The 25200-nt window shown below is 36.7% G+C and overlaps 1 protein-coding gene across 3 annotated transcripts in view; it reads right to left on the bottom strand.

Annotated features, from left to right (window-relative positions):
* Positions 1-25200, bottom strand: part of nfatc3a (nuclear factor of activated T cells 3a) — a 79956-nt gene that overhangs the window by 30455 nt on the left and 24301 nt on the right. For all 3 annotated transcript variants that reach the window (XM_067402320.1, XM_067402321.1, XM_067402322.1), the window contains 2 exons: positions 21106-22291; positions 16712-16874 (listed from right to left, as the gene is read on the bottom strand). In XM_067402320.1, coding sequence (XP_067258421.1) covers positions 16712-16874; positions 21106-22291 — 1349 coding nt within the window. The remainder of the gene's footprint in view (positions 1-16711; positions 16875-21105; positions 22292-25200) is intronic.

The raw sequence follows: 25200 nt of genomic DNA, 5'->3' as shown, positions 1-25200 counted from the left end.
AAATGAGAGAGAGAGATGACCCACTCACAGGTAACAGAAGGACCAAGCCAACCACAGCAACATAATAATGAGAAAAACATGCTTCACATTTAAACTGTCAGGTCTTGAGAACAGAGCCAGACATGTGTGGATAGGGGAAAAAGAAATAGATGTTGGGAAAAGAGAATCAGGGAACAACGGAAGACTTGGATGGTGGGATTTGGTTCATGTAGTTCCCAGGACAGCTTGGTTTTATTACACTTGGAGACATGCGTAACTAAGAAAATTATTAAACCAAAAGGGTATGCTTTGTTTCAAAATATTTATGGTAACTTTTCACAAGAAGTTTCTCTATGTTAAAATTAATAGTTAACATGAAATAACAATAAAAAAATGAACCTTCTATCATTTATTAAGTAGGACATAATGTACATCCAGCTGGTTGTTATGACAATAAACCCCAACAGGGTGATCAGGACTCGCATCACCCTGAAGGGGTTTATTTTGCGATAACAACAAGCTGGATGTACATTATCCCCCGTATTAAACGCTACTTCGCACATAAGTAATTAATTGGACACAAAATATTGACTTTTGTTGAAATTTTTTATTAGCTTACTAAATGCAAAGCTTCCGCAAAGAAATCAGTTGCTAGCAAGCCGCTTTTATTCAAGCCAACTAACAAGTTCAAACTAGATGAAGGGATAAAGTACAGTCATACCACTTATTACATGGCTTCTAACCACATAAATAATTATGGGGACAAGCGATATGGATTTGAGATGCAACCGTTTTGAAATTTTGCCTATTTATCATCTAATAAACTATTACAGTGTACAAAATCTTCTGGGCAAGAAGTTGAACAGCAACAATATTAGGGCCTGTTGTGTTCACACAGAATGCTTTTTTCAATCTTGCATCTCGTTTATCGGGGAAAAACACCTCAGAATGTTGCAACTGACCAATCTGATTCAAATATTCCAGAGAACCATGTAATAATCTTCTCCTTATAATAATACATTTTGGGTTGTGAGCAGTTGTGGCCTAATGGTTAGAGAGTTGGACTTGTAACCTGAAGGTCGCGGTACCGGCAGAAAATGTAGGTGAGAAGAGTGAATGAAAAGCGCTCTCTTCCACTCTCATTACCCACAACTGAGGTACCCCTGAGGCACCTAACCCCTAACTGCGCCCCGGGCACACACACGGTGTGTGTGTTCAATACTTACTGCTGTGTGTGCACTTGGATGGGTGAAATGTAGAGCACAAACTTCAAATATGGGACACCATACTTGGCTACACTTTATGTCACTTTTAAGGTCAAGTTGTATTAATTAAAATTAACTAATGTATTATGAAAAACTGTAGCGCATATTATATATATATATATATATATTTTTTTTTTATTAACATTAAACCAAATTTTAAAAATCAGTAAAAATTGTTATTCATTGTTACTTCATTATGTTTTTACTCATGCCATGGCAGAGATTCAATTTCTTAAAAAAAAATAAAAAAAAATTAATGGAGCATTACTGGTCACTCTGCTTCACGAAACCTTTGCCTCATCCTTCTATTTAATGCTTTTCCATTGAGCACTCTTGTTTCTGTGAGTGCTGTGAACTCTGTGAGACCTCCAGGCAATGGGGGATTCAGAAGTTGAGGCCATGTTTATGCTGCAAGACCTGAAAAGGTGAAAAGCTCAACTGAAATGAACCATGACCCTGCCAACACCACATACTTGTAGGATTTACTTCAGTGATGAGAGTGAACCACCCCAGGTAACAGCTCCAAACCCATCTGGACAATTCATTTTCATTGTGTGTATGCGCAAAGAAAAACAAAACAAGTCTGTGTTGTGTGTGTGTGTTAGAGAAACTGGCTTCCAAGTTTAAACAAAAGCTATCAGCTATCAGCTAAATTTTAGGGTCGGTCAGTAAATTTTTTTAATGTATTAATTTAATTAATTTTTAAAATACAGTAACAGTAATATTGTGAAAATATTATTACAAAATATAAAATAAGTGTTTTTTATTTTAATATATTTTAAATATAGTGTACCTGCTCTCTAGTCTTGCACAGTGTGCAAGATAGATTTAAATAGTGCATCATCTCAATCAAACTTTTGCAAACTGAAACGTCAAAAGGTGAATTTGAACTATTTTAACTAACTATTTAAACAATGGTGTGATATGATTTAAATCAACATGAAACCACATTCACAACTTATTTTACTTGTAAATTATGGGTTATTTATGAATAGGTAAAACAAAATATTCAATACATATTTAATACTCAATTGGGAGCTGACTGGATCCCAAAGAGTGGACGTTTCATAGCATAATGGAGCCAGTAATTACATTTTGATGAAAGATTATAAAGACAAACATTTCTGTTTGAAATAAAGTACACTCATGAACATCCAGGAACATGTTTTATTAAAGTAAACAGTGTAAATTTTGAGTTCATGTTTCCTTTAAGGTCACCAAAGTCATTCATTTTGATCTGGAATGCTATAAAAAGAAGTATCCAAAACCCCTAATGGTCAGTATGCATTATAATGTAAAATCACTTTACAAGATGATGCATCAGTCCATGAACATTTATGACTTTTGGAAATTCCATGAACATGTTGCAGCCTCAGCAAAGTTTCAGAGCGCTGCTTCAGTTTCAAGACATTTAGAGCAGCTACAAGGCGCCACATTCTCAAGGAGTTTCTGAATGCCTGCGGCTCAGCCTCTGTTGCTGACTTCAGCACGACCCCTGCACTCTTTCTTTCTCTTTTCCTCTTTGTTCAGTAATTGTTCCCTCCATTAAGGCAAAAAAATCACAGCTGATCTCCTTTTATATTTATCTGCAGAGTGTTTAAATGTGTTTAAACACAACTGTTTAAAAGTTTGAGGTCAATAAGATTTTTTTTAAATGTTTTTTAAAGAAGTATCTTATGCTCACAGGGTGCATTTATTTGATCAAATATACTGTTAAAAGTAATATTGTGAAATATTATGACAATTTAAAATAACTGTTTTCTGTTTTTGTTTTATTATTCATGTGATGATAAAGCTGAATTTTCAGCATCATTACTCCAGTCTTCAGTGTCACATGATCCTTCAGAAATCATTCTATGCTGATTTGATGCTCAGGTTGCATTTCTCATCAATGTTGAAAATAGGGGTGTATCAACCGCCGATTTTTATCGGCCGATTTTTGCTCAATTTACAACCATTGGCATATCGGCTATAGCTGGAAAAAAGGCCGATATAACAAACCGATGGTTTATTAATTAACTGCGTGAAGGAACTGAGCTGTACAATGTCTGTTGCGTAATCTTGGAGCTGTTGATGAATTGCAGTTTAAGTCACTTCTGTATTGCCTTCAAGAGAAACTGGGGGAGGTTGCCACTTGATTTAGACTCATAAATATTAAATAATATTAATATTAAAAAATATTAAAATGTATACACTGTAAACGATTTCCGTTGTTTTCACAGTATTATACTGTGTTCTCAACAGTTCCCTACTGTAGAATCTGAGTACAGCATATTACTGTAGATTTTGTCGTTTTCACAGCTTGTTACTGTATTCTTAACAGTTTCCAACTGTATAAGCTGTGTACATTATGTTACTGTAGATTTTCAATGCATTCTGGGAAAATATTAGCCTACTGTATATCTAAATACAGTAGGCTACTAAATGACCGCGAAAAACAACCACACACCTCCTCACGCATGACAGACTCATCATGAAGATGAAAGCCTACAACAGTATGGTAGGTTAACTTTTCTCTTTTTTTCACTTTATGTATTATTCTGATGTTATTTCCACGATATAAAGCTACGTTTTAGTTAATACATTTCCATAAAAATACATGAGTAAGTGTTCATTTTCTGGCATTTTCCTGCAGCCTGGTGAAGATTAAAGTCCGAGGATGGAGTAGCCTACATGAAATTGGTAGGTGGGTATACTTTAAAACACATGTAATTGTCTTATCTGTTTTAAACAAATGTTATTTGCAAAGTATAAATACGTTTGAGTTAATAAATATATGTATGAACATTGGACCGGGTGAGCATTAACTAGAATTGGTAGGTCAGTTTTAAAACGCATGTAATCGCCTTTTTTGTTTTGTACCAATATTGTTTTGCAAGGTATAAATATGTTTTAGTTTATAAATATCCGTAAGAACATCGAAGCGGGTGCTCATTTCCCTGTTAAGCCGCACTAAGTAACTCTTTCCTCCCGCAGCGGCGCTGGCAGAGACCGGCTGAACTAACGTGAGACAAGCAGGAAGAGTCGTTGTGAAGACGAAAAGCATTTGTGAAAATGGTAGGTCAACTTTAAAACGCATGTAATCACTTTTTTTTTGTTTTGTACCAATGTTGTTTGCAACTTCAAGGTATAAATACTTTTGGTGCTGGCGCTCATTTCCCAGTTAAGCCGTGCTGACAGCATTTTTTTCGTGCAGCGACGCTGGCAGACGGGCTGAACCATCGTGAGATGGGGGGGAAGAGTCGTCGCAATAAAGAAGACCATTTCTTTATGGCATGTGGTTTTATGTATGTAAGATGATATGTATTCACTGGTTATTGTTGTATACTGCTACTAATTAAGTACTTTAACTCTTCAAACTTTATTTTTATATTTCCAACATTTATTTTCCACTGGCACAATGTGTTATTGTGATTTTAATGGTATGAATTTAATTGTATTTTGTTAATTGATTAAATTAATAAGCTGGTAAATTTCTGTATTGAAGTTCAGAAATGTAAAAGATGAAACCTAAATAAAGTTGATCTGAAGCAATAATGTGTGTTATTGAATATATAACAGTTAACTTAAAATAAATAAAAATTTAAAAATTTAAATAAAGTACAGCATAATGATGTACTTTATTTTACAGTATGATTAAAACTACTGTAGTTATTTTTGCGGTAATTTTACTGTGGTATTAAATACAGCAACTACTGGATAATTGTTGCCAGTAAGTTACTGTTAATTTGACAATAAACATTTTAGAGTGTACAAAAACAAATTAGAAGATTAATCATAAAGTCTGTTACAATAAAGAAGGATTAATATGTATTTAATGTATACAGTGAAGAATATGCATTGTTATTTTACATTTCTGTACCTGAAAACTATTAAACCTACCTAAAAAGCACTGTTTATTTAAATATATCCTTGTTCTGTTGTATTTATGTAGGCCTGCTAAATGTTAAATGGATCCAATCCATGTTCATTAGAAATTATTTGATGATGCAGCAGCAATAAACCAGCTAGTATAATTTAAGGCAGGTGTTTTTGAACTTTGCGATTTAAAACATGATACTACAAAATACTATCTATTTTGATGACAAAATTTCAAATAAGAAAGGAAGTGACAAATATTGGTATCAGCCAATAATTGTTTGTTAAAATCGGTATCATATCAGCCCCAAAAATCCTATCGGTGCATCCCTACTTGAAAACAGTTGTGCTGCTTAATATTTTTGTGGAAACCTAATTGTTTTCTACTTTCCGAAGGTAGGATACACGTGTTAAGAGTTTTGTGGATCACCTGTGATTCATTCTTTAAGGAACAGGAAGTCATTTCTGTTTTGTACAACAACACTTCGTGAAGTGACTACATCCATGCTCTATTCCCACTTCCTTTAATCCTGAAGAAAAGCTTAGAGAGGTGGCCACGTGCTGTGAGGGGGGAAAAAAAGAAAAAGAAAAAAAGGGAAAGAGACAACAGAATCAAACAAGCTTAAAAAACAGGAGTCTTGAATGATGTGGCATCTCTCCAAGCTACAGGAAACATCCTCTCATTCATCCTCTCATCATCGACAGGCCTGAAGAAATCCACAGTGTGTGTCTGAGTGAGATTTCACAAGAAGACTGTTCCTGCACTACTGTAACCTCCCTTCTCTGACACTGGTTATATTAAACTGCTGACATTAAGAAAAGTCACATGTCCCATAGCTGGAATAAAGCTATCAGGGGCAAAAATAACCTCCCTGGGTTGCCTTTCATATTGAGGACTAAATAAAGTCTCATTCCGACTGTTTCTCAGTGCATTGCCAGGCTGAAACACAGAATCAGGTGGTCTTAAACACAGCAGGAAGACAGTCTAGCGTACAACAAAAGCACGTGCAGAACTGTTTTGGTGTAGCACGTTTTGCGCTGTCGTACTTAGGCTGCATGTTTCATCGTGCCTTAACTCCCTTTACACACCCTCTACACCTTGAGTTTCCCTTAAAGCTTCATGTCTCCTTCCCCTATTCCTCTTCAATCTCTATCTCCACTCCTCCTCCTTTCTCCATCTCTCCATCTATCTCTCTCCTTCCTACCCGCTGCTGGCAAGTTGTTTCCCCGTGTTGCTCTGTGGTTGCTATGGTGAGGGCCAGCCGGTGCGTGTGTGTGCATGCACAAGTATGATTGAGTATGTGTGTGGGTAAACCCGAGCCTGAGGGGGTGGGGAGAAGACTCAAGGTCACACACACACACACACACACACACACACACACACACACACACACACACACACACACACACACACACACACACACACACACACACACACACACACACACACACACACACACACACACACACACACACACACACACACACACACACACACACACACACACAAACACACACAGACAGGACCTCTTGCCCTGAACCGTCGACTAGTGCTGACATGCTCTCTATACTTACTGGACACAGTAAGAGGACTGTTCACCAATGCAGTGTTTACACAACATATGCCTATGTGTGTGTATGTGTATGTGTATGTGTATGTGTGTGTGTGTGTGTGTGTGTGTGTGTGTGTGTGTGTGTGAGAGTGTGGGTGTGTAAGAGAGAGAGAGAAAAAGAGAGAAAGAAGGGATAAACAGAGGTGTACACATGGAGAGTGCGCAGACCTAGGAGGCTAGGTAACCTGTTGTTTAAATAATGTCAATGTGTAAAAGGCTGCACTAAGACTTCCACACAAACACATCAAGATATAAACATTCGTACAGAGCGAGTACAGCATTTACCATGGTGTGTACCTCTCTCACCCCCTCCGTTCTCTGTGCTGTGTCCTACTCTTCAATCCACATCAGATACAGCCTCAGGCTACTGTACAACAAAAGCACTGCACTCATGAGGGTATACAGACAACAGTGTTGCTCCCCAGGAAAAAAAAAAAAAAAAAAATTAACAAAGTACACAAACGTCTCTGGTCGACACAGAAAATGACCCAGCTTGAGGTCTGAGGGTCACCAAGGTCAGCCATTTTGTTTTTCATACTAAGCCATGTTGCACAAAACAATAAAGCTAATATCTTTGGGAAAAGATCAATTAAAAGACTATTCAGGATTAAACTCTAAATTGTTTTACCACAAATAATGATTTTGATTCGTATCTCAGATTGTAAAAACAAAGTAATAAATGTAAATGTAAACCACTTATAATGGAAGTCTATATGGTGATTGTAGAGCAGTGGAATAAATTTGTGTACAATTTTCACACAGGATTTTGGTCTGCTGAAACTGCTGGAAATAATATTTATTTTTTTAATTAACTAAAAAGTGTTCCTGTAGCTCAAACAGTAGACTATGGTGCTTGCATGGGTTTGATTCCTAGACAATGCATGAATCATTGAAACCTATACCCTGAATGCAATGCAAGTCGCTTTGCAAATGCATAATTTAAATGTTATGTTTTATTAAAAAAAAAAAAAAAAGGTACACAGATGTTTTTTTTTTTTTTTTAAATAAACGAATCACAGCAAAAGTATATCATTTTCTTAAATAATTTCTTAAAAAAAAAGAAATAAAAAAAATCCCCCCGCCACCCCCCCACCAAAAAAACGCTTTGCATGATTTTTGCACAATAAAACCAAAAGCAAACTATTTTTATGGAGCGAAACTTCATCTACAGGAATTACATTGGTAGCCTATAACCAGAAAGGAGAAAAGTCCCCGGCTTGATCATCCCTACAGGCTTGTAAAGGCAAAGTTGGAGCCTCTCCAGCCTGTCAGGCATGATAATTTTCTACAGTGGGCATGTTCAGAATGGTATTCCTGACTCAAAAGTATCATTTATACAAGTGCTTAACAAAAACATAGGCTTTGCATTTCTGCTTTTAACCTCTCCAGTACAATTGCCATTAGACGACTTCTCTGTTGTAATTGACAACCTGGCAACAGATGCTCTCAGTAGAGTTAGCCCAGAATATTCCTTTGCCATCCTACTTCTAAAAACACAGGGTTATTTATTTTTCATAAAGCTGATTTCCATCATGTGTGTTGATTCCACTGAGCCTTTTTATCTACATAAAAGCTTTGGGTGAAAGGTACAAGTGACTTTCTCTGAGAATAAAACACATGAACAGATCCTACGGCAAATGTAAACTCTGCTGTCCTTTGTGTGCGTCTTTGTGTTTAACCAGTTCAATTGTGATCTTTCACTCACACACACTTACATTTAGGAAAGTCTATGCCAGATGGGCTCACAACTTCTATGTCTCCTAGCAACAGGTGTGCTGATTTTGGTTAACATCGAACCCAATGAAATGAGAGTGAGGTTTGTAGGGCATTACACAGCATTCCTCGTAGATCTCTGAACTGTGAATTAGCCCAGTCCAAACACTACCAGTAAACACTGTCACTTTGTTTTGCTGGTGTTTGTCTGGCTACTGTATGCTGCAATCCGCAGCCTTCTGTTATGGCAGCTTGACTTACACACAACTGATAGAAACACTCACACACGTTTCTTGATTTCACCACAAATCATGTCTCTGATCTCTCACACAATAACTGGAGTAGTTAAGCATGTGTTTTGGTTGTAACATTAGACTGCTCTTGCCCCTGTAAAGCAAATTTCATGACCTGTGTAAGGGGTCTAGCATCCACATAACTGGGCCAGTCGTTACTCTACACATAAACATTGCACCTCTATGACAAATGCACAAATGGGACGGATTCTGCTGCTTCATGATGAAGCATTGTACAGGTTTACATGGGACTGAGCACAACTACTGAATGGCTATAGGTAGGGCTGCAAGAACTATTTAGGGCTGCCCTCGACTAAATATTTTTCAAGTTGACTACTAGTCATTCATTTAAGCGATTAGTCGACTAATCCCACATGTATATTAATAAGCCATAAATTATAATAATGACCGGTAAAAGTAATAATTATGAATGTGTCATGAAAAAACAGCAAGGAGACTGCCTAAACATTTTAATAATTTATTGATAATATTTTCTGTTTTCGGCTGCAGAGATGAAGTCGACGATGCTGACTCATACATCTCTACTTCTCATGTCTAAGAGGCAAGTATACACTGAAGGTGTGATGATTATCGGGATGATTATTGCACATGCTTATCGCCGACGTTTAATCAATGGGCGCCAATGTGAGTGTGCACACCGACGCGCAAAACGGCAGATGTAAAAGTGTAATTAAAAAAACAAAAAAAAACGCATCGGGTTCATTTTTTTTTTTTGGTTTGACGCACCATGTTAAAGACTGGTCATCCAATGAGATTGTTCACATACCTGGAATTTGTTCACATGCCTGGAGCTGCTGAAGTTACAGTAAAACACGACTTGGTGGCGCTCAAGCTCAAAACGGCGAGCACACATTGATAAGAAAACGACGACGAAGAAGACCCCTACAAGCTATGCGTGCTCTGCCAGTTTTTGCCCACACCAATAGATGTGTATTATATGCCATTTTATTTCTGAATTTTTATTGTTTTTTACATTCAAGAAATATTGTTGAGAATGTCATTTCATAAATATGTTTATTTGCACTACCGTTCACTTGCACTACTGTCATTGTGACTTATTTGCACTACCGTTTCTGACTACCATCTCCTCATGTCATGTATATGCCATATATGCCATTTTATATTTGTATTTTTATTGTTTTGTTTACATTCAAGAAATATTTAGAATATCTAATTCATAAATGTTTATTTGCACTACCGTTCACTTGCAATAAGCACAAGCGCCATACTGTCGGAGTGAATTTGTACGTTCAGTTGGTGCATCGCCAGTGAAAATCGCTTAGGTACGAACACAAAGATGTGTCGAAAAACATCTCGAAAAATGCTGGTGATAAGTGCGTGCAATAATAGGCCCGGTGTGCACGAGGCTTGATTTGTGAGCACCTGTTTGATTGTGTTTTCTTGTTATTGTGAGTTTACACAAACAAAAGTTTACCAATTCGAATTATGTATTTACTCTTAGCCATATTTGAGATCGATGGATGATAGGTGAACATTTGGATTTCCTGTCGGACATACTTTAATTACCACAAGGACCCGATGTTAACGATCTATCCCTTGTGGATTGCGTGACTTCACCACAAGGTTTTTTGTTTATGTTTTTCTTCTGCGACTAACCGACTAATAAAATTTTTGGTCAACTAAGCCTCTTCTAGTTGACTAACAATTAGTTGAATATTAAGGGGCAGCCCTACAACTAATCGATAAAATTAATTATAATCCATAATACAAAATAATCAACAATGAATCCATTTATCAATTAGTCACGCCTGCACACTGGGCAAGGAAACCATCTGCCAGTCACGTCACTTTACAGTAGATGTTTAGTAGAATAACACATTTCTATGGACAAAACGCATGTCTTTCCTTTTGCCAAATAGGTAGGAACTAGGTAGGAAAACTGGGCATTCTGACGTCCAAGGCCACGCTCACCATGGATACGCTTTAGTAGGAAAAACTTCTTAGCAAACTTTTAGTCATAGTGGTGTCTATACTTGTATTGTTCCCAGGTGCATGAAGTCAAAGAGTAAACGTAAACAAGTAAAAATTAGTTACTTTCATTTTCCTTAGTGCATAACTTACATTTTACATTTGACAATAAGCGAGTCTCCGTTAAATTGCACAGACTTCAATGTCCAAGCATGTATGCGTGTCAAACAGACAAGGTGCAGTAGAACAGGAGTGCTATAATTCTGACTAATATATACATTTAAAAATTTTTTAAAAATTGTGAAAAAATTAAGTTTAGGTTTATTATTGTAATACAATTAATTACTATGTTCAGATGAGTGATGTGTGTGTTCCTCATACCTTGTACAAGTTAACCTATTGTGCTTTTGTTTTTGTTTATTATTATTATTATTTTTAATTTAGTCATTTTAACTTCTGCTTTAAATGGACAGTTCACCCAAAAAGGAAAATTCTGTCATCAATTACTCAACCTTATTTTGTTCCAAACCTGTATGAGTTTCTTTCAGACAGTGGACCGTAGCCATTGACTTCCATAGTCAATAGCTACTGTCAACTGTCTGGATAGCAACACTATTCAAAATATCTTCTTTTTAGTGCAGAGAAGAAAGAAACTCAGTTTTGAAACAACATAAGTAAATTATGACAGAATTTTCATTTTTGGTTGAACTAACCATTTAAAATGGTATGTATTCATATGTTTTGTGGTTTAGAATGTAATGTTTTTATTTTAACCCTTTTTTGCACATCAGAGCTGCGTTTCGGGCCAGTAGCCCGAGATATATCCAGCTGCAGACCAGCAGCGCCAGACCCGAATTGCGCTACCACGCAATGTTCTTTTATCAAATATGGGCTGTTTTCACAAGGTTTGCTCGGATTGATATCTACAGTATTTAACAACAATACGTTTAAATAAAGTCACTTTTCTGTTCAGATTAAAATAATTGTTATTTGCAGCCCTAGCTGAAGGTGAAGTATCCAATCAGATCATCCACACAAACACTATTATACAAGTATTATTATAGTATTTATAAATATTTTGAATTTGCTTTTTTCATATACAGTATATTTGGCTTTCTTTTTTCAATTTTTTGGTAATTTTGTTGTGCTTTTGTCATTTTATCAGTTTTTGTTATTTCTATTTACCATTAAATTATTTTTATTTCAGTTTTAGTAATTTTCAGTTATATTTGCCAAGGCAACATTTCTAAGTTCTTCATCTAACATTTATATTTTATTTTATTTTATTTCAGCTTTTAAAATTCCAATTCCGTTTGATGTTTACATGGTTTCTGTGTTAAAAGGCATATGGAACAGCATTAATAACTACAATTTTGGAATAAGTATATTTTATGTAACTCTTATTAGCTACTAGTGGCTGTTTGTTCGCCTATGAGTAATAGCCATCTTCTTTTTGGTCCATTAGTCAACAAATGCTTGGTAAACACAACAAGTGTAATGAAGGTCACAGGCATGGAGTTGCTCTTTTAATTTAACCATTTAACAGTTCATTCATAGATAATCATTTCAAGTTAATTTCAAATCACTTCCATTCACACACTATTTCATCTCATATTTCTTTATGGTTTGATTTAATTCTGTAATAACTATTTTCTCATTCAAATTTTTTTGAGGTAGTCCCTTTTTTGCCTTCTCTTTCAAATTCCCTGATGCATACATAAAAACACACAAACAAACAGAGTCTGTTGTTAGTTTACAACTGGCATACAGGTGTATGGGTCTGTTCTCCTGGCTAATTGGCAGCGTAAGTGCTGCTGACGGCAATATGGCTCAGTGAGTCTGTTCACCATCTCTAAGATCCAGTCACCGCAGAGAAGCTCACTCCCAGGACAGATGGAGTCTGCGGTGTCACCTGCTAACGTCACAACAACAGATACTCCACAGTAGCAGCCTAAGACTCCAGCAGCGCATGCCCCAGAAAGCATCATGGGAAACATTATTGTAAACAGCTGCTCGCTGAAAGGTCTGCAGGTATGGGAGATTTTCCATGTGCAGATTTCCCCAAATGGAACCAGAGGGTTTCAAAACCACAATCAAACAGCATATAAAGAGTCAAAATTAACACAAAACAAAAGACAAGTGTGAAAATTCAATGTTAACACTTTATAGAAAGTATAGTTAATGCATTAAGTATCATGAACTAACAATTTTTTAATACAGTGTTTATAATTCAAGGTTAATGTTTATTCATACATATACAATTGCTCACTTATAATTAATATATAATTAATTAACATTTAACATACAATTATAATTATATAACATATAATTAATATAGTATATCTGTTCAGTATATTATTACCCATACTAACTTTATACGATAAGACTCATATCGGTGTTTATGAACTAACCTTGTAAAAATATGATCAAAAAACCTGAAAAAACAAAAACACATATTTACCCAGGTTTTCTAGCACAGTTTTTCCCTGTGGGTGTACCAGTATGTGTCTACCACCGAACAGACTTCATTAATGTGAGGTAATTATGCACCCTCAGTCATAGTGTGAGGGGAAGAGGGGCTATGATGTTAAAAAGTTAGTCATTAATACTCTGAAATAGTAAGGAAGGCACGCTCACTCGCACAACACTCATCCTCATGTGCATACAGGTGGTTGATGTTTAAGCACAAAAGGCTGGGAAATAAATCTCAGCAAACAAGACATAAAAATCAGTTTTGCAAACGACAACTGAACTTTGTATTTTAACTAATTCGTTACATTTTTACAGGCTCAATCATGAAAGCACATTTCTTCTCTACAAATGCAGAAGGAATATATATTTTCTGAAGGAAACATCTGCATACTAATTGTCATTAGTCTATTATTAAATAATAAATAATTACCAACTTAAGGGTTTTTTTTTTTTTTTTACAGACAATAATAATAATAATAATGATTTATATAAAATAAATAATTAAATCAAATTATCATAAAAAGATTATTTATTTAATTCCATTTATAATGCAATCAATGACCTAACTGATATCAGCAAGCATCCAATATATGACGGCATTCAATTTAATGGCAAAAAATGTAAAAGGTATTTTTCTATGAAGAGTGTCACACATTATGGCCTTCACTACAATAATACCATCTTATATTAAAAAAGACATGGCAAAACTCAGAGGCATCAAGCACTGTATGCATTTCTGAAGGGGCACCCATGAGGGGTGGAGGGGGCATGGTCAGTGATCGCCTCGCATTTTTATGTATAATTATTTCCATGGTGACACATCATGCTTGTCATTTGACACTGCAGCCACAATAGTGCTGTATGACTGATGTATTGGTTTTATTTCATTTGCTTTTTTGTTTGAAACATTCCCAAACATGTTAACTATATCATGAAATATCTGATATTCTGATTCTCAAATACGGGTAAGTACATGTATTTTGTTGTTTAAACACCTATATGTTAGTTTATTTAAGGGCGAAGGGTGCTGCTGCAATTCAGAATCAGAGTTGCCGGAATAACAACATAAAAATCCATCCATTCTCCTAAAAGACATGAAAGTGGCCAGTGAACTGGCAAAAGAATAAAGGGTAACACTTTACAATAAGGTTCATTAGTTAACCTTAGTTAACTACATTAGTTAACATGAACTAATTAATGTTAATTTCAACATTTAATACATTATTAAAATCTTGTTAACATTAGTTAATGCACTGTGAACTAACATGAACAAACAATGAACAACTATATTTTCATTAACTAACGTAAACAAAGATTAGTAAATACAGAAACAAATGTATTAACATTATTAACAAATAACTTTATAATTACATACACAGTGTGTATCTGATATCAATAAAACACAGTGTCAAATTACTCCTGAAAGGATAAGACATCAGTGTGTATTTTACAAAATATAGTATTTTTGCTAGTACTGTGTATTTAAATATCAGAAACATAAATTAAACATTATATAATATGGTTAAAAACAATGAAGAGTTGTGATCTATGGTTAAGTGAGCGTGTCCATCTCTGGTCAAAGACTTTATATACTTTTGAAAGGGACTTTACTCCGGCTCAGTACAAGTCGAAGCGAGAACACAGATTTGAATTTAGCGGTTGATTACATGCTGCACTGAACATTGTAATTACACCTGTTGGATTGTATCGAACGTAAAAAAAATTTTTTTGGAAGCTACCTTCAAAATAAATTTTGCTCAAAAATCGGAGGGGGCACGTGAAACTATGCATTACCCATTTCTCTGACAAAATGAATTAAACCCTGTGAATTATGCATGGACTTTTGAGTTTTTAAAAACTCACTGGTCACTTCATAAGGTACATTTTGCTAGTATCAGGTTGGACCCCCCTTTTTATTTTGATCCATACTGACACAATAGCATCACGCAGTTGCTGCAGATTTGTTGGCTGCACATCCATGATGTGAATCTCCCATTCCTGCACATCCCAAAGGTGCTCTAGTGGATTAAGAGCTGGTGACTGTGGTGGCCATTTGAGTTTAGTGAACTCATTGTCAAATCCCAAAATCCCAGAAGATCCGCAGTTTCTGAAATACTCAGACCAGCCCATCTGATACTAACCATTCCACACTCAAAGTCATTTAAATCACCTTTCTTCCCAATTCTGATGCTCAGTTTGAACTTCAGCAGATAAATCTTGACCATGTCTACATGCCTAAATTAACTGAGTTGCTGCCATTTAACTGGCTGGTCAGATATTTGTATTAATAAGCAGTTGAACAGGTGTATATATTAAAGTGGCCAGTAAGTGTATTAAATAATAATAAGGCTTAAATGTTCAGCCGTTGTCAGAAATGTTTGAGCACTGATTGAATTTCATGTATACTCAATTTACAAATAATCACGAAACAAGGCAATTTACTACTTCAAAGTGTTTTTTTAAATATATTTTACCAATTCATTATTCACTACTATCTTCAGTATGAAACCCTGGACACAAATGCCATATCAACAACCCATACACAAACTGACAACATGCTACACCAAAGAGATAGGAAATCCCTAAATATTTTGTGATTTGATTTTGCATTTGACATCTACAAATTTCACGAGGTACAGTCTGGAAAAAGTACAAAGAACTCAAACTAACTAAGAAGAACTGGAACAAAGGGCATTGTAAAAGGCAGCCCTGCAGTATAAAAGAGATGAGATGTCTGATAATGAAAGATGATCATGCAGGTAACCTAACGAAGGTCATAAACAAGGAATGACCAATTAATGGCCCCCAAGACACAAGACTGAGGTGTGATGTGGCAGAAATGCAGGTCTGTAATTGTGGTTGTTTAATGGACCATTCAAAGCCAGAGGTTATGATTCAGGGGAAAGGCCTTCTTCTCTTCCACACATGTTCAATGATCTTGGTTCCTGAGCTGTATGTGTGCTTCATTAAGGCTACCACAAAAGAGGCCACTGCCTCCAAGACCATAAAATATTTACCAACAAGCTCTCTCTCAGTCTCCCTATGAGAGGTAGACTCAAGAGAGTGCCAGGTAAGCTTACCTATCTGATCAGGAGTACCACATGATACAGCAGGATACTAATTTGGCTTCATTTTACATAAATGATGCCATCACCTCTGAAGCACGCTCCCATGGGTAAGCCGCTAGTACAAGTAGCACAGATGCAGTTGGTATGAAATAAAGTCTCTAATCAGACTGCTATACTGTTTGTTTGGATCTAACTGACACCAAAACAGTCACGCACTAGCTGTTACCCAGTAAAATGAATTTTATGACCAGTAATGAGGTTACTAGGCCACACAGCAGACGCTTTCTGTGTGGTCCCGCTTCTCAAGTTCTGCTTCCTGTGAGGGAACGGATGGCATCATACTCTGTTCCCAATTTTGTGGCCAAAAACAATCAAAACCACAAGGCTTCGTATGACAATCCAAAAACAAGTTTAACCTCTGGTGGCAATCAACAAACAAATGTATTCGACCAGGAAAGATAGCCAGGGAAAATGGCATCATCACTGTTGTGGAGACTCACCTTGACGATAGGGTGTCCCCCAGACGTGGCTTTGACAGCCCCTCGGCTGCCTTCGGTCTCGTAATGAGCTCTGTGATGAGCTTTGGGGTGAACCTCAATCTTTAGTTCATACTGCCCATACTGATTTGGCAACGGCCAGTCCAGGGGAGGCAGAGATGATGCCCTGTACACAGACCAAGAGCAACATAAACAGAGCAGTTACACAATGCATAGTGATGAATCGTAGATTGATTATAAAAATTAAAACATACAAAACAAGATCACTCATTGAGCAGTTAAGCAACAGTTCAGGATACATCGATTTCATGTTATTTTGTTTGTCACAACCACAGAAATTCAACAAATCTTATTTTTTCAGTGTTGTTGCTGGTGCCGGAAATGGCACTCCCCACGAAAAAAACGCTATGCATGAAAGACATCTAAATAAATTTGACAATGAAATCGTACAGCTGTGGTATGTGTGTGCCACAAAATCCTTCGATAGGCTCGTCCACTGAGTTATAGGACAAATTAGAAAGCTCAAAGAAAAAAAAACTAAAAAGGTGTATGATCTTTTGAACTGTGAATTGGATATAAAAATATGGTTTTAAAAAGAAAAACAAGACTTGTGATCAAAGATCATGATGCGACATGCTTTTGTAAGGGCAGGTTAAATGCTAACATAGTTAGTAACACAGTGCTGTTAATAAAAATAAATAAATATATTTCCTCCCCCCTTATGTCGTTCCAAACACAGAAGAAGACCATTTTAGTAACCAAACCATTTTAGTTACTATTGACTTCTATTTTATGTACAAAAATAAAAAAAAAACAAAAAAACAAGACATTTCTAAAAATATCTTCTTTAATGTTCCTCAAAAGGAAAAAAGTAATGACAGCAAACAAATGATGACCGAATTTCATTTTTGGGTGAACTATCTTTTTAAGGATATGCAAAACTATGTATTTTCTAAATCAACTTGTGAAATATAAGTTATGAATAACTTAAAGGCAGGTTAATGATCTGAATTTTTAAACAGATTTTTTGTTTTCACAGATTTTTATCTTAGTCTAGTTCTCTACCATATCCTCTCTCTTTCCCGATCATTTCTCTCCTGTAATGTGACATGTACATGCCCGCTGTCATGGTAACACGAGATAGATCGTCAGGGGAAACGTGAGAAGGCTGTGTGTGACGGTAGTGGCCTAACTATAGTGGCCTAGTGGCCTGTGGACACCCATCAGCTTTACTTGGTGAAAATGTACACTTGCCTTATACATGCACAAGTGCGGTACACAAAAAAAAAAATAAATAAATAAATGAACAAGGAAAAATATTGAATTTTTATCATTTGTATACACCAATATGTCAATAAACAGGGATATTAACTTACACATTTAAACATTAAACAATATGTTAATATATAAAATATATATAAATTCCACATAGATACTTTCATCGATATAGATAAGAATCACTGAAATGGAATTTTGAATTGATTAATACTGCAGAAACAAACAGAATGATTTATGTTTCATGAGGATTTGTCAATTGCAAAAACTGGAATTGGTAAATTTGAAGTTTAAATCAAAGACACTGTTCAAACATGTCTTTAAACTCTTCTGCACAACTACCATTCAAAATTTTGGGGTCAGTAAGTTCTTTTGTTTCTGTTTTGGTTTGTCTGTTTTTTTAATAAAAATAATACTTTTATTCAACAAATATGCATTAAATTTATCAAAAGTGACAGTAAAGACATTTATAAAGTTACCAAAATATATTTCAAATAAACGCTTTTCTTTCAAACTTTGTTCATTAAAGAATTCTGAAAAATGTCACCATTTATACAAAAATATTAAGTAGCACAAATGTTTTCAACATTCACAATAACACAAACATTTCTTAAGCACCAATTCAGCAATTTTGAATGATTTCTAAAGGATCATCTGGCACTGAAGACTGGAGTAATGATGCTGAACATTCAGCTTTGCCACCACAGAAATAAAACTACATTTTAACATGTATTAAAAAAAAAAAGTTATTTGTAACAATATTTCACATTATTACTTTTTACTATAATTTTGTTAAAATAAATGCAGACTTGGTGAGCATAAGAGACTTCTGTGAAAAACATTAAAAAAATCCTACCAACCCCAAACATTTGAAAAACTAAAGTTAAAACATAATGGGTCTCATTCACTAATCTGCGTACAATTGTTTTCATGAACAACTCATGATTCATCAATAATTTTCATTCTAAAATTTATTCTAATTTCCTGGGTGGCGTTTTAAAATTAAATTTTATGCAAACATATTTCATCATTATGTATATATACATACACACACAGAAACACTGTACATATATATTATATATATATATATATATATATATATATATATATATATATATATATATATATATATATATATATATATACACACACAATAAAGTATAAGAAAATTTGCATTATAGCTTGAGCTGCGAGTTTCCTATGCATCAAGATGCAGATTTGCCTATGTACAGTTGGCTAATCAGAAGTCTGCAATCTGTATTAAAGATGTTTCTTGTGTTTTGATACTCTCGATGGAATTGATAGAGTGTCTTTAGAGAGAGTCATGTTTGCTGAGAACAGTGAAAGGAAAAAGTGTGTGGAAAGCTCTTATAACGGACATGGTATGGGCATTTTTATGCAAATTACTAACCTCTGCCACACGGTCGCTTATTTAGAATACTCCAAAATCATTAACGTTTGAACGAGGTTAAAAACAAATGCATGTGCATATATTCCATATAGGAGGAAATTTTTCATGAGAAGTTCTGCTGTGCGATAAATATGAATAATTCACGCAATTATTAGTGAATGAGACCCATTCTCTATTTGATACATTGGCCAGTCCTAAGAGCAGGCAGGTGTGTGTCTTCATCTGAAAGTGCGTTATGCTTAGCTGACTGTCCTAAACTAGACCCACTAGAGACTAAATCTCAACGCTGTGCCAACTTCATCAACCCTGCCATTGCACTCCCATCTGTTAAACCAGTCAAGCTTCTAGATCTTTCTATTGCTGCTGATTGATAGAGCAGTCAGCACACACACACACACACACACGATGGCAGACAGCAGAGCTGTGAGCTCATATAACATGGATCAGGTATCATGTCTCTATTGTATGAAGGTACGGCCATAAAGATGTTAGTCAACATTGCACCTACATGTTGCTTTACTGAACATTTCATGACATATTTGTGAGAAAGAGTGAGAGCAGGTTGTATGATTGAGTTCTTTTTTATATGTTGCTGAATGTGGAACCAAGTGTGTTTACTATACATTGTGGATTATTAATGAAGGGGCCCGACTGAGTTAAAAAGTGTGTGGTGTTGGTGCAGTCAATAACAGAACGACTGTGGGCAGGGACACGTTTGTGACCCACAGCCACACGCTCTCTTTACTGATTTATGGTGACAGAGGCCAGGGCACACACATAGCCGTCTTCATCTAACTAGCACACACATACACAAAACCATTATCTGATGCTCTGATATGGATAGTGGACACACTTTTAACTCTTTGTGCTCATTGGCTCACTCAACTACCTCATGCTACTCTAAATGTATAAATCCATAAGATCTTGCCTTCATGCTGTGGAAATACAAACCGGAAGACAGAACACAGACTTGGGTTACACAACGAGCGCAGCACTGAAAAGGGGCGGGGCTAAAAAAAAAAGCTCTATAGGTTTGAAATGACATGAGGGTGAGTACATGAATTTGTATTTTTGGGTGAATTATACCGTATAAATACAGATCAAACTAATTATATCGTTTACATTAATGATACATATTATCGCATTTATATATTGTGATATCTCGATATAACAATGTGTCGTTACACCCATATTAATTACAGAACACTATGCAATTAATTAGTTAATATAAATTTATCGGTATCGAAATTTCCCAAATTTTGACATTTAGATTTAATTTGCCATTAAACACTCGCTTAGTTAATGTTTAAAAATACTGTTAAATGTAATCATTAGCAAATCTCAAAATGATTATTCATATTTATTGTATTTTATAATGTTGTGATGCCTAAACTGACTTGTAGCATTTAAAATTTTAGTTTTTTGTGTTTTATTTATTTAGGCAAAATATTGGATTTTAATATCTGCCCTTTATTGCTTAGTGGCCATAAGACAAAATCAACCATGCCTAAGTGAAAGTTGAGTCTCCTGTGCTTGTAAGGAGCACTATCTGTGTGCTGCATGTGATTGACCACTAAAAAAAAAAGTTGCTGCCAAATCAGTCAAATGACGTTCTCTGTCAGTTTAGATGCTGCCTTAGAAAGACACTGACAATATAGTAGTCAGCTCTTTCTCTTACTTGAGTCTCTTCAAAGCAGAGGAGGGGGTTTACCTGAAAATAGGTGTGTGTCCTGGTTTGGGTTTGTTCCATGTGAAGTGAGATGGGACAGAAAGAAACTGCTCTCCAGATCCATCCTTCTTTAATCCGTGCATGGCATCCTCAGCAGGCGAGTCAAGCAAAGGAGATACATTCCCAGAGTCATCCATGGCCATGTCACCCTTCCCTTGCTGGATTGCTGCTGTACAGTCCTGGGAGGTCTTCCTCGTCTTGGAGGGAATGTCAGCCTCAGAGGGACAACATTGGAAAGGGGACATACTCATGGATGGGCTTCCTATCCAGGTGTCTTCGGTCACGCTGCCCCTGGGCGAGGGGCCGGGCGTGGCAGTCGGGGAGTGATGGGGTGATAAAGAGCCCAGGTAGCATATATCAGCGCTGGAGTGACGTCTCTTCCCACAGGGCGATGTCGGGCGGGAAGAGGGGCGTGAAGGTGAACGTGGGCTCAGCCAGTTCTCATCTGTGACGCTGGTACGGGGCGAGTGACAGGGCGACTGGCGGGGCGAAAGAGAATGGCAGTGTGGCTGAGAAACGGAGTGAGTGAAGGCCGAGTGATGATGATGATGATGATGATGCTGCTGTTGCCATACTTCCTCCTGCGGTCCAGCCTGTGGAGAGCAGCCAGGTGAAGTGAGCGGTGAGCCCAGGGTAAAACGTGCCGCTGCTTCATTTAGCTCAGAATCCACGTCATCGTACACATGTGAGATCGATTCGCAGGATGATGCATCTGAGAACCAGCTACGTGAGGAAAGGCTGCTACATGGACTCGGGCTCAGGGACGAATCTCGATACGAGTGATCTAGAGGCAGGTACAGGTGGTCCCGAGACAGAGGCCTGTCGTGGTAGTCTCCATCTGGACCCTTGGTTCGCATCTCATCCTCACTGGCCTCCATCTCCTGCTGGCAGCTCGGGGAAATAGAGGTGATCTGGATGCTGGGACATTCAAAGGCCTTTGGTGGGCCGTTCCCCCCTCTACCCACCCCTGTGGGCGTGTATTTAGAGTCCTGAGGCTCATAGCTTTGCTCATAGGTCTTTTGGTGGGCCTGCAGGGAGGGGGAGGTGGTGATGAGTTGGGCTGGGGGCGGGCCTCCATGCCGCTGGAGACTATGTGATTGGCTCACCAGTGAAGGAGGTTGGCCCACATTGAGGATGTAAAATGAGGTGTTATCACCCGTTTCTAGATCTAAGAATAAAACAAAACACAAGTCAAAATTAATACATGATGTCAAGGCAACAGTTTTTTTACAGACTGTGGAAAAAACTAGCCAACCAACAAGATTTGCGCTTTTGGTCACATGCCCAGAGCAGCTGCAGTTACAAAAACTATGACATTGTGGTGCTCACAAAGACTATTTTGTTAAGTGACAATGAAAAGCAGAGGAAGAATCCTTAACCGCTTGTGCATAATATGTACATAGATAATAAATATAATAAGATTAAATGCATAATATAGAATATTAAAATGTGTGGACAAAGGGGTGGACAAAATACTGACTGTTGACCAGTATAAAATTTTGTCATTTCTATAGTGTGACCAGACGTCTTTGCAAGGTGATCATAAAAAAGTGAATATCAGTCTTCTGTCACACAAGAATAGCCTAATCAAAGGTAGCCAATCTCGTCATAGTATTATGGAGAACAAAATTACCATCCAATCACAATTTGTTATTGGTTAACTTGCAGTTCGTAAAAGCAGGATATTAGAAAGCACGGAGGAGATCAAGTCAGACGTGAAGATTTCAAAGAAGCATACGTGTACATTAAATAAGAAACTTCAAAAAGAGTTTATCAAGTTATTATGCACAGTAAGTTGTGAAAAAAAAAAAGAACTCATGGTATCGAGCTGAATGACACACACCAGAAGCACGCTCTCAAACAGCGCGCGATCCCGACTCTTTGCGCCTGCATGGTCAAATACAGACACAGTTGTCAAAATGTCCATCATGTGGAGTATCTCGCATAAATACAGTCGATTATGGCTTAAGATGTTATGGCTTAAGTGAACGTATACAGCTTATTGAAAACCGGATGTGTGTCAGTAAATTCTAGCATTTGGTTTTAAAGGGACAGCAGCCTAAAATACGTGTCTGTGTCATTAATGTTAATCAAACAACTAAAGATGTTAAATAAATGTATACATGTTAAATAAACCTACTGTAGCCTACCTGAAAAAACGTAGTTTATTTAATTTGGAACTCTATAGTATTTGGCCTATTGTTTGTAATTTGCTTCTTTGTTCTTATATATATATATATATATATATATATATATATATATATATAAAAATTAAATAACTTAATGATATATATCATTATCATGAAATTAAATTCTCTCATATCAATGAAATATGTGAAATGGGGTTGTGCGAGTGGGGTGCCTGTCCATCCTGTCCTGTATTCCACCATAAGGAATCTGGTCACCCTATTTCTATTACAGTTAAGGCAGTTTTTCCTGCACCTCTTTTCGGTGGCTATGCAGTAGTGGAGAGGCCCCCCCAAAAATGCTCATGCTCCACTACAAAGAGAAAAGCCTCAAAGCTTGCATTGAAAAAATTATACAGAGCAGAAATCATACACATCATGCTATATCTACACTCTAAAAATGCTGGGTTGTTTCAACCCAAATTTGGGTCAAATATGGACAAAATCAGCCGTTGGTTTACATTTTTTAATTAAATTTTTTAATCAACAGTTGGGTTTGTCCATATTTGACCCAAACTTGGGTTGAAACAACCCAGCATTTTTAGAGTGTAGATATAGCAGTATTTTTAATTGACAGTTTCACACACACACAACCAAAATGTTTATAAATAACCTATTTCCATATTAAACAATACTCAATCACTAGTGTGAGTAGAGAACAGATAGCACACCTTTATGTTATGCATTAGAAACACACCTGTCTGAAATTAATTTCTTAAATCATCAAAAACTGTACAAGCAATATGGAAAAGCAAATTCTACAGTTTTAGGGACATTAGGGCCTGAAAACCAAAACTATGGAGTTCAGTACCAGTACAGACAGGATGTGTGCATAAAGTAAGTCACTTCCAGAAACTGCATAACATTTACTAAAGTTTACAGTGTAATTGCTTGTATAACTAACACATAAATAATTACTGTCTATTGAGGCACTTCAAGGTCTGCGTCTCTGTCTGCTGATAAGGGAGATGAAAGAGAACAGGCTATTTTCTCTCCTCTCTTTCTCTCTCCTTTATTGGACTGCTGTTCTGATAGCCTTGAAAAGGAAAGACTTGGGGTAGTTGCAAACAAGGCACTGGGGAATATGTAGACACTACAACACTAGCAACAGGTTAACAATAAGAGCGTTATAGCACAAACAGTACGGATATCTCAGATCAGTGCAAGGGAAAGGTAGGAGTAAGAAGAACATAGAGAGAGAGAGTGAGAGAGAAAGAGAGAAAGACAGATCCATAGAGTCAGTTCCATTTAGAAGCAGATATAATGAGACAGAGAGCCGGTGGGTTAGTCAATGGGGAGAATTTCGGGTGGGGCGGCAGATGGGCTCAGATCCAGAGAGGAATAACCCGTGCACATGTCATCCATCTCAGGACGTGCGCAAAAAACACACGGGAAACAAATTCGCAAATAGGCGTATGCTTTAGCCTGTCACCACATAGAGACCGACCCTATTAATAACGCCAGCTACACACACACAGATGGCTATTATGCTCTAATACTGTACACACCGACACACACCCACAGAGCATATTGTGCCTGTGGTCTATTAAAGGTTATTGATGAGCTTCCAGTGACTGGGCAGAGGGAGCCTGACAGGGCCAGACAGCAGTGAGCAGTCAGAGAGATGTGTTTCTACAAGCTGCATTCAGCACTACCAAGTCAAAGAAACAGCGTTGCGATTTCACAATGCAACGCAATCAGGTCTTGTTGAATATTATCTTGATTCCCCACTGGTATGCTGCTTGGGGAGAAAAGCATTAGCTTAATAAACCTATGTAATGAATGTAAATGAAGTCATGACCTTTCTTTCACTTATTTTTCTCTTTTATGTTTCTCTACCCCATTTCTCATCTCTCTATTTTTACCCTTCTCTCTCCTTCTCCATCTGATC

The sequence above is a fragment of the Chanodichthys erythropterus genome, chromosome 11, assembly GCF_024489055.1.
Source record: "Chanodichthys erythropterus isolate Z2021 chromosome 11, ASM2448905v1, whole genome shotgun sequence".
Taxonomy (NCBI): Eukaryota; Metazoa; Chordata; class Actinopteri; order Cypriniformes; family Xenocyprididae; genus Chanodichthys; species Chanodichthys erythropterus.
Note: the sequence above shows the minus strand (reverse complement) of the source record. Positions and strands in the feature narration are given on the sequence as shown.